This window comes from Diadema antillarum, unplaced genomic scaffold, assembly GCF_040938485.1.
Source record: "Diadema antillarum isolate AM-2024a unplaced genomic scaffold, OU_Dant_1.0 scf00000028, whole genome shotgun sequence".
Lineage (NCBI taxonomy): Eukaryota > Metazoa > Echinodermata > Echinoidea > Diadematoida > Diadematidae > Diadema > Diadema antillarum.
In genome coordinates this window covers 1,867,700-1,882,566 of record NW_027270917.1, presented here as the reverse complement: position 1 = coordinate 1,882,566, position 14,867 = coordinate 1,867,700, and the positions used below count along the sequence as shown (strand labels likewise).

Here is a 14,867-nt window from a genome sequence, read left to right as displayed (position 1 = left end):
ATGCTATTCAGCTATTGCTTCCAGCAATCAATGTCCTCATAAACACTAAAGACTTGTGTGAAAGACTGAGAAAGAGGAATGTACACTTCTTGATGACATCAAGCATAGCTGCATGGTGGACTTCACAGTAGCCGTTCTTTACACGTTGTACTGAAGGCACTGCTTCATTCAAATCTCCTTCAGTCCCTGAGGCATGGGAATAGACATGGGCGGCAATAACTGTGTCCGAGTTCCATCAATTTTTAAGGTGGAAAAGTGGAGAGGGGCACTTGCTGATGTCCTCACGTCTTCCTCTGGGCAGCCAACTGCTTGAAGAGATGCCTGAGTTGCCTCTTTCTGTCATTGTGGCACCCTGTTTGTTTGGAGGAGCAAAAGGAAAAAGAAAAACGACAAGTTTACCGAGAAGCAGCACACTTGATAAGTATGCGGAAAACATTAAAGGAGTTTGATGAGCCACTTGGGGACAACTGAAATTTCATTATTTTGGGTATCTTGTACCAAGAATAAAACAAGAGAATATAAAAGGAACTGAACCTGCAAAATCGGTTAATCACCTCTATTTTGGGATTTAATGTGTACAGGTTGCAGTAAAAATTATGGTATCTGTTTGTCAAGCTATGAGTGATGTGGTTCCTGTACGGACAGGCTCATCTAGTGAAGATATAGGAACATCTTTCCATGTTAATTTTGGATCGAAGTGGCAAATATGTCTGTACATGAGCCAAGAAAGTAGATAAGATTCTCAGGAATTCCATGAATTTCAAAGGCGTAAAGCCCTGGAGTGCCCGAAACTGAGATGCTTTGTGTGTACGGATGTCATGCAATATGTGTCATGTGTTGTTCTTTGGCATTGTGTGTGTTAGAAATAATAGCAGCTTTACCAGTAACACTGCAACACAGACACGGACATTAAGCAAATCTTCTAACAGGTTATTTGGAAATGCCTTCATTATGAGGAACACAGAATGAAATTCTCATTACAATGAACTATGAAGTAAAATTTTAGGCCCCCAAATTAGCATCTTTAACATCTTTATGTACATAATACTGCTTGGCTATAAAGAAATTTCAAAATATCGAAACAAAACTGCCTGTTCTGAGGACTTTGCTATAACGCGAGTCGCCTGTACCTGTGACACATGCATAACACAAAAGGCTTCTGTATTGTTAAACAAAGGAGAAAACTTGATTGAAAAGAAAGCCAATAGTATTCTGTCGCCATGCACCCTTTGCAGAAGAAAGATCATGGACATCATGATTGTGTGTAAAACAATGCAACCACATTTGGCACTGCTATTAGAGGCACACAGACAACACATTGAGTAGAGACTCACCAAGGAAGGTGTTGGTGGAGTACGAGGGGGGACTGATGCAGTCCACGCCACCCTCCTCTGCCATGACTGGCCCATCATCCCACATCAGATCAAAGCCTCCTATCCTCTTCTCCTTGCCTGTCATCCTGGGGGCAAACAAGGGTGAGAAAGTTTTATGAGGGGGTGGGGGGGGGGGGGGGGGGAGTGAGTCCAGGATGTTAGATAACTTTTATTTATACGAGCTGCACATTTTTGCATACAAATATTTTTTGCAAATTGCTACTTGTGAGACATTTTCGCATGCTGTTAATTTTGCAGTTGTGAGATGAGGGTCTAATCGATACTTTACCTTTCCTGAACAAACAAGAATGAGTAACAGGTGGTAATACTGGTAGGCCTACGGAAAGTTCCTACTCGCTGATTTCCCATAACCAAACAAGTGAACAGATGAAAGTAATCAATGCTTGTTACCTATTTATTTATCATATTTGCCCTCTCGCATTTCCTTTTTGTAAGTTATACGCCACATACAAATGTCATTCAAAAGCAATTCATCAAAGAGAGATCCTACCTTTCAGTTTTGTCATTCAAGGTACAAAAAAAAAAAGTATATAAATTGGTGTAGATACTGGTAGACGGTTGGGTTCGGGTGTGATAAAATTTTGACACACACTGTACCTGGCTTCCATGTCGACAATGTGGAGAACATCTTCCAGGAGGCCAAATTTGAGGACATAATCCTCCTGACTGCTAGCCGTCAGTGAAGGGGATGCATTCACTTCTATCAGCCAACTGAAGGAAAGATAAATACAATGGCAGGTCACTGGAAGCAAAGACATATGTAGCGGTCAGAGATCATAATATTTTATGTTTGATTTTTCCACTGTGTTAGGGGCACTGCTCTGCAGTATAATATCAACTGAGTTCACATTGTTTTTATTCATTTTTTGTACTTCTCTAACTTCTTCCTTGGTTCTATTTGCACCTAGATCACTCCACAGAGTGGATTTGGCACTATTATGAATCATATCTGTTATTAGTAGTATTATCATAAATATGTGTCTTGTCATCCCTGGGCCTTGTTTTATGAAGAGTTAAAATTGATTATATATTTCAACTGTAAGTCTATGGCAGTCTGTGTGGTAAGGAAATTTAAAATCGATATTATCTTTTGATAAAACGGGGCCCAGATGTCTGTTGTGCCAGATAGACTGGGAAAGATGATGATGATGGAGGAGAGGAGATGAAGAGCAGGAGTAAAGAAAGAGAAGGGCCATGATACTGAGATGGTAGGAGACATCTTAGTGAAACCTCACTTGAAGTAATATTGAATTCATCAATTTTGTACCTCTAAAGGTACTCATTGATCCACTGACAAATATTTCTTTTAACATCTATGACTGTTTAAATTAAAATATCCCTAGATCTGAGGTACCGTGGAAGTAAACACAACCTAGTATATTTACATTTAAATCTTTAAAATGCAGATGGCTAAATATTAAAATGAATGATTAAATAAACGTAAAAGTGAATATATTAGAAAACAGTTATCACATTCAAGAAAGATGTATTTTTTCTTCTTCATAATTGCCAAATATCTTCCTCTGGAATTAAACTGCTGCTTATTGTTCACAGGATTTGCACATTTTATTTGCTTGACTTCTTAAAATCTACATTGAGCAATGACCACTTTGAGGGTTGACGGTAATGAGTCTTGGGCTATAAATTAAAGTAGGTGAGGCTTACGGCTTGAGGTTCTGGTCCATGAGGATGTCGTAGCCATAGAGCTCGAAGCAGTGCTTGTCATTGATCATGATCTTCTGCACACTCTGGAGGCTCTTGATAAAGATTTCATTCATGTCCCTGAAGAGATTCTCCACCTTGGCAATACAAGTTGTGAGACACAAAAGTGTTGCAGTGTTCAAGATTGCTTTTGGTTTGCAAGTCTAACATGATTGGATGATAGTTTACATTTATCAAGTGTAGCTTTCAAATTGGTCATTTCTTCACTCATAGAATGATATTGATTATGGTTGTAAGAATAAGGAGCACAGAGGCATTTCCTAAATGGAAAGTACACATGTGTAGAGCATCTGTCGAGAGTGACCTGAAATGGATACCCTGGGTACTATACACACAAAGACTTCTATTCATTTATACCCTTTACGCACACATAAACTTTGGAAAACAGTTCCTAGAGCTTTTTGACGTGACCAAAACTGGACAAGTGCACACATCTATGTTGTAGAACTATGATTAACTGTTCAAATGTCTACAGCTTCCTTTCTCTAGACTTTTGAACCAGTCCGCGTGAACAAAATGCAAGTGAAATACCCCACTGCTCACCAGTTCAATGCCATGCTTCGCTGTCAGATACGTCTTCATCTGTGGCATGGACCACTTGCATCCCTTCTCAGGGTCGTAGTCAGGGGCAGTCTTTTGTATGGCCACATTGGTCAGATGGACATCTGAGCACAGCTGGGAGTCAAGGAAAAATACTCTGACGCAAGTCTTCAAGTATAAAACGTATTCATCTCATACAAGCATGTGTGAATGTCATACTGTAAAAGCATAGTCTGTAGAGGTATACAGATCACACTAGCACAATCTTCCTTCACCACATCACAGCCCAGATTTTTCTTTCCATCTATTTCTTCCTTTCAGCAAATGATGAAATACATGTACAATCAAGGAACAAAATACAATTAAGCCACCAGGGATACCAAAGTGAAGCTGATGTTCAAACATTTCATGCAGCAAAGTGACTACTGCCTTTACCCCGATGACAAGGCAGAAGCAACTACAACGAAAGAAGTTAAGTTAAGTGAGTCATTTCAGAAGGATACATGCATCATCGATGGAATCCAGAGAAAACCTCGTATTCGAGAATCTGGCAAATCCACTGCGATACAACCAGGCTTTCAGAGGAATGTACTGTGATAAGAAGAATAAAAACAAGACAAACAAAACAAAAATGAAAACACACATCGCCAACCATTATGATTTAAGTACAATAAAGTGAATCCTTCTTGTTTTCAAGCATGGTCAACATCACTGTAAATTACAGTCATAATGAATATATAAAATAATTGCAAGGTAAACAAAAGTTAATGCCATATTAGCTAGGACATGAAATTGATGTTTAAAAGCACACACATTTCAGTTTCTTGACGTGTTGATGCACCAGTTCAGTGACTGAAAGACTGTCAGGGGGTAGCACATGACAGTATCAGTTCACTTACAGAGCAAGATGAAAATAAATTACACTAAGCCATGCACATGGTATTTCAACCAGCGATCACTCTCATAACCTACCGAAGTGACCAGCACATAGACCCTGAGATCAAATTTCCTCCCTCCAATCAGGTAGGGCCGCTCGATGTACTTGGAGACGATGTAGGTTTCCACCGGCTCCTTGTCGTCCGCCTTCTCATCTCGAGGTCGGTAAATGTCGCTCTGCAGAGAGAGCATCGCACATTTTTTATAAGAGATTAGCGCACGTAATTTGATTATACAGTGGAAACTCAGGGTAACAAAATCCTTGGGACCAAGACAATTTGTTCTTTATATCAGATAATTTGTTATATCAGTAGTCAATAAACAATACAACACAACGGAAATAAATTCATTGGAACCGGAGAAATCAGTTTGTTACATCAGGTATTTTGTTATATCAGATCTCTTTATATCGAGTCTCCACTGTGTACCAAAAAGCCCCAGCCTTGCTCTCTTGGAATGTACACATCTCATTATGACTCTTTCCGACAAAATGTGTTACTTCTGTCGATTGCCTTACAAATGGTAAAACTTGAACCATTCTATAGTTAGCCACAGTCTAAACATATTTCAAAATGCAAACAAATATTACATTTAAATAAACATTAGCACTTGTTCATTGGGTGATTTCCAGACTCTGCTTTTACTTTCTATATCATTATTATCTATTCATAGACACATTTTCAAGATGAGCTTATGGCAACTGTTTGGAGTGCAGAAGTTTGTTTCTTTTCTTTTTTTTAAATGTCATCATCGTATGCCTCTTTTGCAGGTAAAGTACTCTTAATCAAAACAGGGTGGAGTTTGTTCTCACCTTCTTCCAGTCTGTGATGTCTTTCAGCTTCCTGAAGAGAAAGATGCCCTTTCCTTGAGACTTGGCGACCGGTTTCATGATCCAGACCGACCCAGGGTTCTTCTTGAACTCATCAACGAACATGTGGTACTCGGACTGTAAGGATTATATCATGAAGATCGAGGGTGGCAGTCAAGAAAAGTAAATAGGCCTGAGAAAATAAATGTTTGATGGGCATGGGCAGTCGGCACTTCTGTGTGCAGCATTTGAGAGCAGGATGACACAGGAAAGTTTTCTTACTGACTTCAGCTAGGCCTGTTGTGTATCAGGTAATTCTTTGCTTTTTGAATCACACTAATCTCTGAAACATTACATATAATGACTGTCAACTGACGATATGGTATGTGTCTTAATGCATTCAGCAATCAATCAATCAATCAATCGAAAAAAGTCTTAATTTCTTTGAGCACACTGTAACTATCAGGCAACATCTTGACATACAGCATTCCAAGGGGCTGTCTCAACACAACAACAGAATTTCAGTAGCCATCCTATACATGTATATCTGGCATCAAATATCACAACACTAGGCAGTAGCTACGCTATATGTGGGCAAAATGGTCAAGTTACCGGAAGTTCAAAGGTGGTGGGGAAGAAGTCACATTTGGAGGCCTCAATTTTTCCACTCTCACGCTCAAGCATCTTGCGATGCCGCTTGAGGTTCTTGACCATCAGGTTCTTTCTTGTTAGCTGCACAAAGATATGAAAGAAGAAAATTGTATAAAAATACACACTGAATGAAACCTTGGGATTTAAAAAGAAAAAAAATTCTTGATAATTTGGAAGGCCCAAGAGCTCTTAGTAATGTTTATGTGATTTATATTTCTATAGAGGTGTGGTACGTTATAACATTGTTTTATGCAAAAGACTGTGGAGAGTGCGCCTAAATGCCTATTAAAATGGCTAATTTTGCCAATATGCTGTGCGCACAGTCAAGACCAAAACAATCATATAATACCTTCCAATTATTAACCTTTGTACACTATACTTTGTCACCATTTGAAATAACAGTGAATATGATTCACCATGGTTCAAGCATACTATATCATGTTTCAAAAGCATAATCTAGGAATTCAGATTGACTCTGATATTACATGATGTATCATGCCTTGAGAACTTTGATCTTGAAATCATTATATACTTGCATACATACATCTTTTAAAACAGACCAACTAGCTAGGGTACAATTCTGTTTCTCAATGTTGATCTCATAGAAAACACCAGCTTTGATAAACTCATGTTATCTGCAGGCTATTTGGTGATCAACTGGCAGTACGAGGCAAACTCAAGTAAATAGCAATTTTGTATTCGTGGACTGGTAAGAGTACTGTCCTTCAAAAATAACATAATATAAAGGTACAAAAACAGAAAAGAATAATCATGTCATAATAATGCTTCTCCTGAACTTCTTCTGCTTACCATCTTTTTACCTAATTTCCATGCCTGGCTAATACGCAAGTTCTAACTCTTTGCTCTTGTCAGGTGTAAAACAATTTCAGGTCTCATTCCTGCATTAATCATATCAAATCACCATCCTTCTATACAGTATGGTGCCCGCACCCCAAGTCTCACCTCGTAGTGATTGCGGAAGTGGTTGATGCGGACATGGTCCTCCATGAAACACTGGTCAAAGTACTCCCTCATCCAGCCCCGGTCCGCCCAGAACAAATCAAACTCATTGTCATCTCTACACAGAACATACATCATTGAAGTAAAATACCCCTGATGCACTTAGTGTTATGGATATCATAAAAGACAGTGTTTGCTTCATTTGAACTCCAAGCAATATCTCAGCATTGCACATAATTACTTATCTAAAAAAAGAAAAATGCAATTGGGAGCATAAAATTGTTTCTGCAGGCAGAAGGGATGAGCTGAGGAAGGGTTGGGCATTTTGGTAATTGCTTACTACAGGGTGCCAATTTAGTCTGATTTCAGGTGATATTTACAATGATGGGTGGTGTAAATTATTTTGGTGGCGATGAAAATGGTAGAGACGATACTGAAGGTAAAATTATGACGATGATGGTGATGATTACTTTCCTCATGTGTTTTGTATTGAAGGGAAAACAATCTTTAAAGATATTTATGCTTTGCTCAAACGAAAAAAAAACAACAAACAAACCAATTCTCTGTCTTAGTGGATGCACTGAAAAAATTGTTTGCTAAACCTGATGAATGCTGCATTTGGCTTATTACGATGTGTGTTCGTGATGCTATAATTGTGAAGTGGCAACCCTGAAAATGTTGAGAACATTGGTAATAATGGTAAATTGATGGAAGTAACGACCCAAATTGTGTTTAAAAAAAAAAAGAAAATAGATCTTGCCATCCACATTTTGTGACATATAACACATCACATCAATGGCAGTTTTGCAGTGAAAAATTTTGGGTGGAGGAAATTAGCCTTGGGCAACCGAAGTATCACATTGCATCAAATACTGCCCACTGGAGTTTCTAGAATACATGATGCTGATATTGCTTGGAGTGGACAAAGCAAGCATGCCTCTGTCATACAAATTCAAGGAGCAGAAATATCACACAGATGTCAGTTATTTTCCCCACTGTTTATAAGACCAAAAAAAAAAAAAAGCATGACAATGCAAATTTGAATCTGATGAAAAATCTTTGCAGAATCTGTTTTAAGCACCCACCCTTAGCTGTTAGTGCACACATAGCAAACAGAAACATGATTGTATGTTACATACAGATAGAAAAGAAACACTACCTTACAAGACGAGACTTTACAAGTCCTTAAAAGAGTATTGGCTTCGAGTATATTACATGTATTTCAATTTACAGTGCTCCCTCAAGTTCTAGTGATCAATTACAACACACAGAAAGAAAAATATATGTTGATAAAACTGAAAAATAAAGAATCATCAGTTTAAGCTCACAGTAATTATCAATTGTTAATTCTGACTCAAAACTATTGGTTTCTACTCTATGACCCATCATAATTATTCTTCCTCTTAAGGTCTCTTGTCCTCCCATTTAAACTCCTCATACTTCAAGTATAGTGCATATTAAGAAGACAAAAAAGCTACATAAACGTCTCTCATACCTGGGGCCAATTTTTTTAGGGGTGTGGGCTGCTGGGGGTCAAGGGTCAACGATTAAAGCTTAGACAGGAAAATCCACATACGGACCCTTCATGAAGTCATGGGTGTTGTTTTTTCTCATCCAGATTTTTTTCTGACTTTTTTTCTGATTTAATTTTTTTTTATTTTTTTTTATTTTATTGAAGATGCCTCAAAAGTGAGGAAGCTTCAGCCGCAAACCCTAGCTTCTGCAGCCCCTGTATATGATGCACTGCACAAATTTATTCAAAAAGGACAGTATGTCAGCAAGAATGGCAGTCATTTCCCAAAAGAACAAATACAACAAAAAGTTGAGCTAGCATCTCGTCTCCTGCACGAATGAAACATTATATGTTTGTGATACAAGTATTGAAGGGAGGTTCGACATTCATTGTTGAGAATACTGCACAGAAGTACTCCAGGCTTACAAATTTCATCACAAGTTTCTTTCACAAAGCCAGGTGCAGTAAGAGGCTGTTCCTCTTCTAATTGCAAAATGATTTCTTTAATCTCGCTGATAATATCAGCCAGGGAACCACTGATGTAATCATTGGTCATCTTAGCATCTTAGGTATATATTGAGTGATTTCAGTTGTATTCCATTGGTTTATCATACATGGAACAAATGCAGCTCTTCATTCAATGAGGCATTGGGAAAAACAATGGAAAACATCTAAAATATTACTGGTTTATGGAACATGATCATTGGCAATTTCAAAGCTTGGAAAAAAAAAATCAACAATCTGCGTAATATATGTGGTAGTGTGTAAGCCAGGCATGGGAGAGTAAGATGAGGTTAGTTTCCCAAATTGTCCCAAGCTAGGGAAACAAATATAGAACCCTACAAGAGCATTCTATACACATTTTGTATGCATACTGCGGTGGACTTTCCACAAAATATAATCTGGACACTATAGATCATAATTTAACATTATGTTAATGTTGAATTAATCACTGTTGATAACTTGTAGCCCAACACCCCCCCCCCCCCCCCCCCCCCCGAAAAAAAAAAATGTTACCAGACAAATTTCAGATATCAATTGAGATACTGAACAAGATGCTTTATAATTAGGGACTATTTTAAGTTGCATGTCTGTACACAACTGAAAGGAAGAGCTCATATTGCATTATCCTGTTATACCATATTAACATGTGCTAGTATAGGGAATGAATAATAGATTATCCCAAACTATAAACAATCAAACCAATTTTGATCAAATTTCATTGATTTGACAGTGAACAATGTCAGTGTCCAGGTGCGAGGCAATCATAAGCCTATATATGTAAACAAACATGAAATTTTCTCCTACTTGCCATACGTCATACAGGGTTTAGTCAAACTTCATTCTGTGCCATTAATATATCAATATTAGTGTGTATTGTGAGGGTGGGGTTGATTTCTTTTTTGTCTTGATGCACAGGACAAAATCATCTGCAAAGAGCTTTCATCAACTTTGTTTTCCTACCTTCAATTTCCATAAAAATGTGGCAGGGTTTAAAACAATGCATGTCATATAAATCAGTATTTTTCTGGTGAGATTCATATTTCTGCTCCTTTATTTGCTAATGACTCCCAGAACATTTCCCCTTCCTTTCTTTTTGTGTGTTAGGTCTGAAATGCTTGAGAAGTGGGCTAACCTCAAAGTGATTTCTAAAGTGGTTTATCCGGATGTGCTCCTTGAAGTAGCTGCGGTCAAAGTGCTCCTTCATCCAGCCCACATCAACCCAATTGAAATCAACCTCACCCTCACTGCAAAGACAGAGAGAGGATCGAGGCAAAGACTGTTAAAAAAAAAAAGAGGACGCCATCCAACAAAGCACAAGGCATAGTTTGGAGTCAGGGGGAGTGAGTGGCGACATCATTATCTTTGACAGCTTAAACATAGTCAAGGCTGCTCTCCAGGTAGTTGTGTCGGTAGAGAGTATAACTTGGTCACTGTGATGTCATTTTCACATTTCTATGTCTTCAATATAATGCTCATACCGAGATGACAAAAAAAAAACCCAAACAAACAAACAAAGAGAGAGAATTGTGTATTAGTGGCCAGAAAAAGTAGGGAATTCACCAGGGAAAAATTGGAAGACAAAACAGAAGGCAAAGACAAATATGGATTAGACAAGAAAAGGAGGGGGAAATATCTACCCTACATGCTCTTTGTGACAAAAAAAGAAAAAGAAAAAAGAGTGAGCTTTAAACTGAGAACATGAGGGAAGAAAATGGAATGAATTAATAGAGCAGAAGCAGAACAGAAAACATCAATATGGGTAATGATGGCTTTCTGCTCTCCCGAGGCATGTACAAAAAAAAAGGGTGGGGGGCAAGTAGAAGGGGAAATGCAGCAGCTTTCATACAGCCCATTTACATTACATGTACAGACTTTGATGACTGTGATGCATGCATCTGCATTTTTTTTTTTGCCAATCAAAAAGCATTTTATAAGCTCAAAATGCAACCCTTGCTATTTGAAAACATTTTGTCCTTTTCCCTTTGAAGAATGAATTAATTCACATGTGAAACATAACTGCAAGATTATGTTATCCTTTACAACCAGAAAGCCTCACAATCCTCCCATGTTCTCCACATAATGAAACAGCAGCAAACATACATCATACATGTATAAGCATCTTCATATCACATAACAAAAGATTAAACAGCAGTAACAAAAACAGCATTATACAAAGCCATACCTACTTTGCACTAACAGAGCAATTTCATATTTAGTTTGTGGATGCCAATTTCATTGCCTAGTTGTTATCTTGACTATGTAAACAGACAAACTGATTGTTCCTGATACTTGAACAAAACCATGAAGGAACAAAGGAAACGTCTTGTCTGCATATTAAAACAATAAGTCTTCCACCAGTCACAGTCAAGTGAAACAGCTTTAATTGTTGATATTTTTTGATGGGAATACCTTTTTCTATTAAAATGAAGTTGTTTTGCAGGTAAATTTGACAACAAAATTTGACATACAAACATTCTTTGGCAAGGAGCATGCTATGACTGCAAAATGTAAGCTGTTTTTACAACACACATATATATCTGTACTCCTGAAACTGAAGAACAAGAAAAAGAACAAGCTAGATCTGGTACCAAAAGTTTAAACAGAGTCCTGTCCTACTTCAGGAACAATTCTGAAAAGGAACCTACTCTCTGACTTCGACCCAGCCCTTGGATCTCAAGACATCTAGAATGGTGTTCTGAAGGGAGCACTTGAAACGAATGGCCCTGTCACTGAAAAGAAAAGCAAGACAAGAAAAAGACCATGAAACCTCAATAGCAATATTACAAACAACATGTCACTGTTAGGAAGATCTAGTTAATGCTTTCTTCTTTTCTTCTATAATTCATTACAGAAGTACAGACAGAATAGCTAGAAGGTACATCATTACTCCTGCAGAATCTAAATAAAGGGAACATTGATCAATAATGGCACATTTTATGTTCATCTAACATATTTTTTATACTTATAGACACAAAAGATCTGGGCCCCGTTTCATAAAAAGTTGATATGATAGCAACTCTAGCTAGAATGGCAATTGTCATTGTAATGATGAGAATCCAGCTTCCTGATTGGCCGTTGCTATTGGAAGTTGCCATTCCAGCAAGAGTTGCCATCCTAACATCTTTTATGAAACGGGGTCCAAATCTTCCATGATGTAGAAATGGTGTTCAGCCTACATGTGTTTGGAATCACATACTTTACTTTTCAGCACCAGCAAGAGCATATATCGCAACTTCTGCTCACTCAAAACCTATTTTAAAATGTGCAGTTTTATGTAATTACATCATATTTTAAAATAAAATCTACACGAGAATAGCCTAAAGATACAAGTTTATGGACATGTGTTTAGAACATAATGCAAAAAGTATGAAATAAAAACACACCAATATAACAGCTGTACATGAACAAAATAGTTACCAGGTAATAAGATACTTAAAAGCTAGACTCATGTCACCCAGTAGCCCTATGTCAAAACCACTACTTACAAAAGTCTACACACATGCATCTTTACTCTTAAAAACAAAACAAAACAAATAAAAAAACCAAACTTATATTTCATAGATAATTTAAACATATCTTACATTTGGATGGAAAACTGATAAAACTGCACAGATAAAAAAAAAATGTAAAAAAATGTAATCTTGCACTGTTTGCTGATTTCATGTCATTTACTAGTACCGGGTAAGTACAATTAACAAATGTACACAATTTTGTACAACTAAATTCATCACATATGCTCATACAGGAGAATTACTGTATTCAAATATTCTGAGCTACAGTAAATATTTCAGTAAAAAATAGAAAAAGTACAAATGTCCACTGTAGATTCAAAGTGTATTAAAACACATTCTTACCCAATGCCCCTAGGCCGCTGGCTTGAAAACCGGTACTGCTGTGTGGTCTACAGACAAAAAAAAAAAAAAGTCTTAGATAATAGTACATGTTTATTCGTAAATGGAACACATCAAAGTAATCATACCATTTTCAATTAGATAACTATTTGAAATAAACCCATACATTGTAGCTGAGCAATGTGGAAAAGATGTACACAAAAAAAGAAAAAGAAAGGAGAAATTGTCTGCTCACGTATCTCCTAAGCTACATGTACCTGAGAACAGTTCCTCGAGAGTTGTTACATACCATACATTGTACTGATACAATGGTCCATAAATTGTAGGCCTACATGCAGAGAACATTAACAATTAAGATTCATGGTTCTTCATTTTCCCTGAAGAAAGAGTCTAATATTGATAAAAATGACACTGTGGCACATATACTTGAAGACTAAATGTACTTGTACACTGCATAAAATGTTGTACATGAATTATGCAGGCTCTGCAAAAATGGAAATACATGCATAACCAAATTGCTAATTGCAAGGGGTACTAGTATTCTGCATCAATTAGCTACGATTGAAACTACAGTGTATATAATGCTAATAATAATATAATAATAATAATTATCATTAGTATTATTATGAACATCATCATTATCATCATCATTCATTCAACCACATATATTAAAAAACATTTAATACAAACATAAAACAAAAACTAAAATTAACATTACACCTGGCCTGGCTTGCATATATGCATCCAATTGTATAATATGCATATTAATATTATTATACAATTGGATGGGCCTCCACTAGCTGCACTGTACATCATTAAATGCAACACAAAATGATAAGGAGGGTAACAATTGCATTACAGTGGCAAAATTAATTTGAGCAGATACCCATAACATTATTCTGCATACAGTATAAACACCAGAGCACAGAGCAAGAAGTTCCATTATCTACAAAAGTACAAATTTAGACGTGGTGTATCAATTCATTTATTTTAACCATGCAGTCTAGCTCTGCCTGGTGCTCAATGACAATACCATACAGTTGAGTAGTAGGCCCTAGCAGCGCAAAGTTAGATATCTAGATAATCTATATTTAATTTAGGAAGCATGAATTGAAAGCAGAATTCAAAACCAATAGGGTCTCTAGTTGAGGGACTGCATGCTGCACACAGCAACACGTACATTGACGTCATTGTAGCTGTCGTGTATGAACTTAGAGATCAGCATTCCATGCCATTCATGATCAATGAGTGTATCTAGAAACCCAAATAAAAGTTTCGATGAATTACAGCCCACGGGTAAAAAACTTTTGGTCAGATTTTTTTACAAGCGTTTGATAATGCTCATAGACTCATTGTAAAATGCATTGCATTAAATTGTTTCAACCTGGAAACAGGTTGCTCGCCTTGGCAACGAGACGCCGCGTCGACCCAAAAGGCCCCTGACCTGGGTACATAGATCTCCACGTAAAACTAACCGGCGACCAGCCCGAACGCGAAGCTCTGTAACTGTACTGTGCACAGGGAGAGCGCCCCAAACGTACCGCACGCGTACCACAGCTTACTTTTGCCCTTGTATTCAGACGCTATGGTGTCTAAAATGTGGAAACTGACAGAACTACTTACCTTGGGATTTTTATTCATGATGATATCCTGCCTGAACCAAACCCTTGGCGAATCATGATTCTTTTCTCATAGAAATGGAGCTCGTTCGAGAATGGACCACTGCTTGACTGCATGCGCCAGGTATATGGCCGACGGAGGACGGATGAATAGCTAATTGAATGGCGCCATCACAGCACCAACCGTCGTATCGTAACTATCTAACGTGTGAACTCTACTGACGTGAAGGGTGCACAGAAAAAAAGAAAAAGAAAATAAAAACAAAGACGATACCGGTAAGTGCATACCGGTCACGCATGCCTCATCCAGAGTCCATAGCATCTTTTCCCAATTCACATTAAAGATTCCCTCTTTTTTGTATCTTGCGC

The 14,867-nt window shown here is 37.5% G+C and overlaps 1 protein-coding gene across 1 annotated transcript; it reads right to left on the bottom strand.

Moving 5' to 3' along the window:
• Positions 1 to 219: 219 nt before the first annotated feature.
• On the bottom strand, positions 220 to 14,623 carry LOC139736649 (probable tubulin polyglutamylase TTLL9). The gene is made up of 13 exons (XM_071647401.1): positions 14,503 to 14,623; positions 12,883 to 12,929; positions 11,674 to 11,757; positions 7,015 to 7,129; positions 6,013 to 6,132; positions 5,404 to 5,538; positions 4,629 to 4,769; positions 4,160 to 4,247; positions 3,660 to 3,781; positions 3,060 to 3,193; positions 1,992 to 2,105; positions 1,335 to 1,459; positions 220 to 352 (listed from the first exon to the last, which is right to left on the bottom strand). The coding sequence occupies exons 1-13, from the start codon at positions 14,518 to 14,520 to the stop codon at positions 282 to 284; spliced, it is 1,314 nt and encodes a 437-aa protein (XP_071503502.1). The 5' UTR covers positions 14,521 to 14,623; the 3' UTR covers positions 220 to 281.
• Between the last annotated feature and the right edge of the window lie 244 nt (positions 14,624 to 14,867).

Coding starts and splice junctions, on each gene's coding strand:
- LOC139736649 (XM_071647401.1), bottom strand. Junction 11,758..12,882: donor CAGCGGCCTAGGGGCATTGG/GTAAGAATGTGT, acceptor TTTTCTTTTCAG/TGACAGGGCCATTCGTTTCA. Junction 6,133..7,014: donor ACTTCCGCAATCACTACGAG/GTGAGACTTGGG, acceptor ATCTTTGTGCAG/CTAACAAGAAAGAACCTGAT.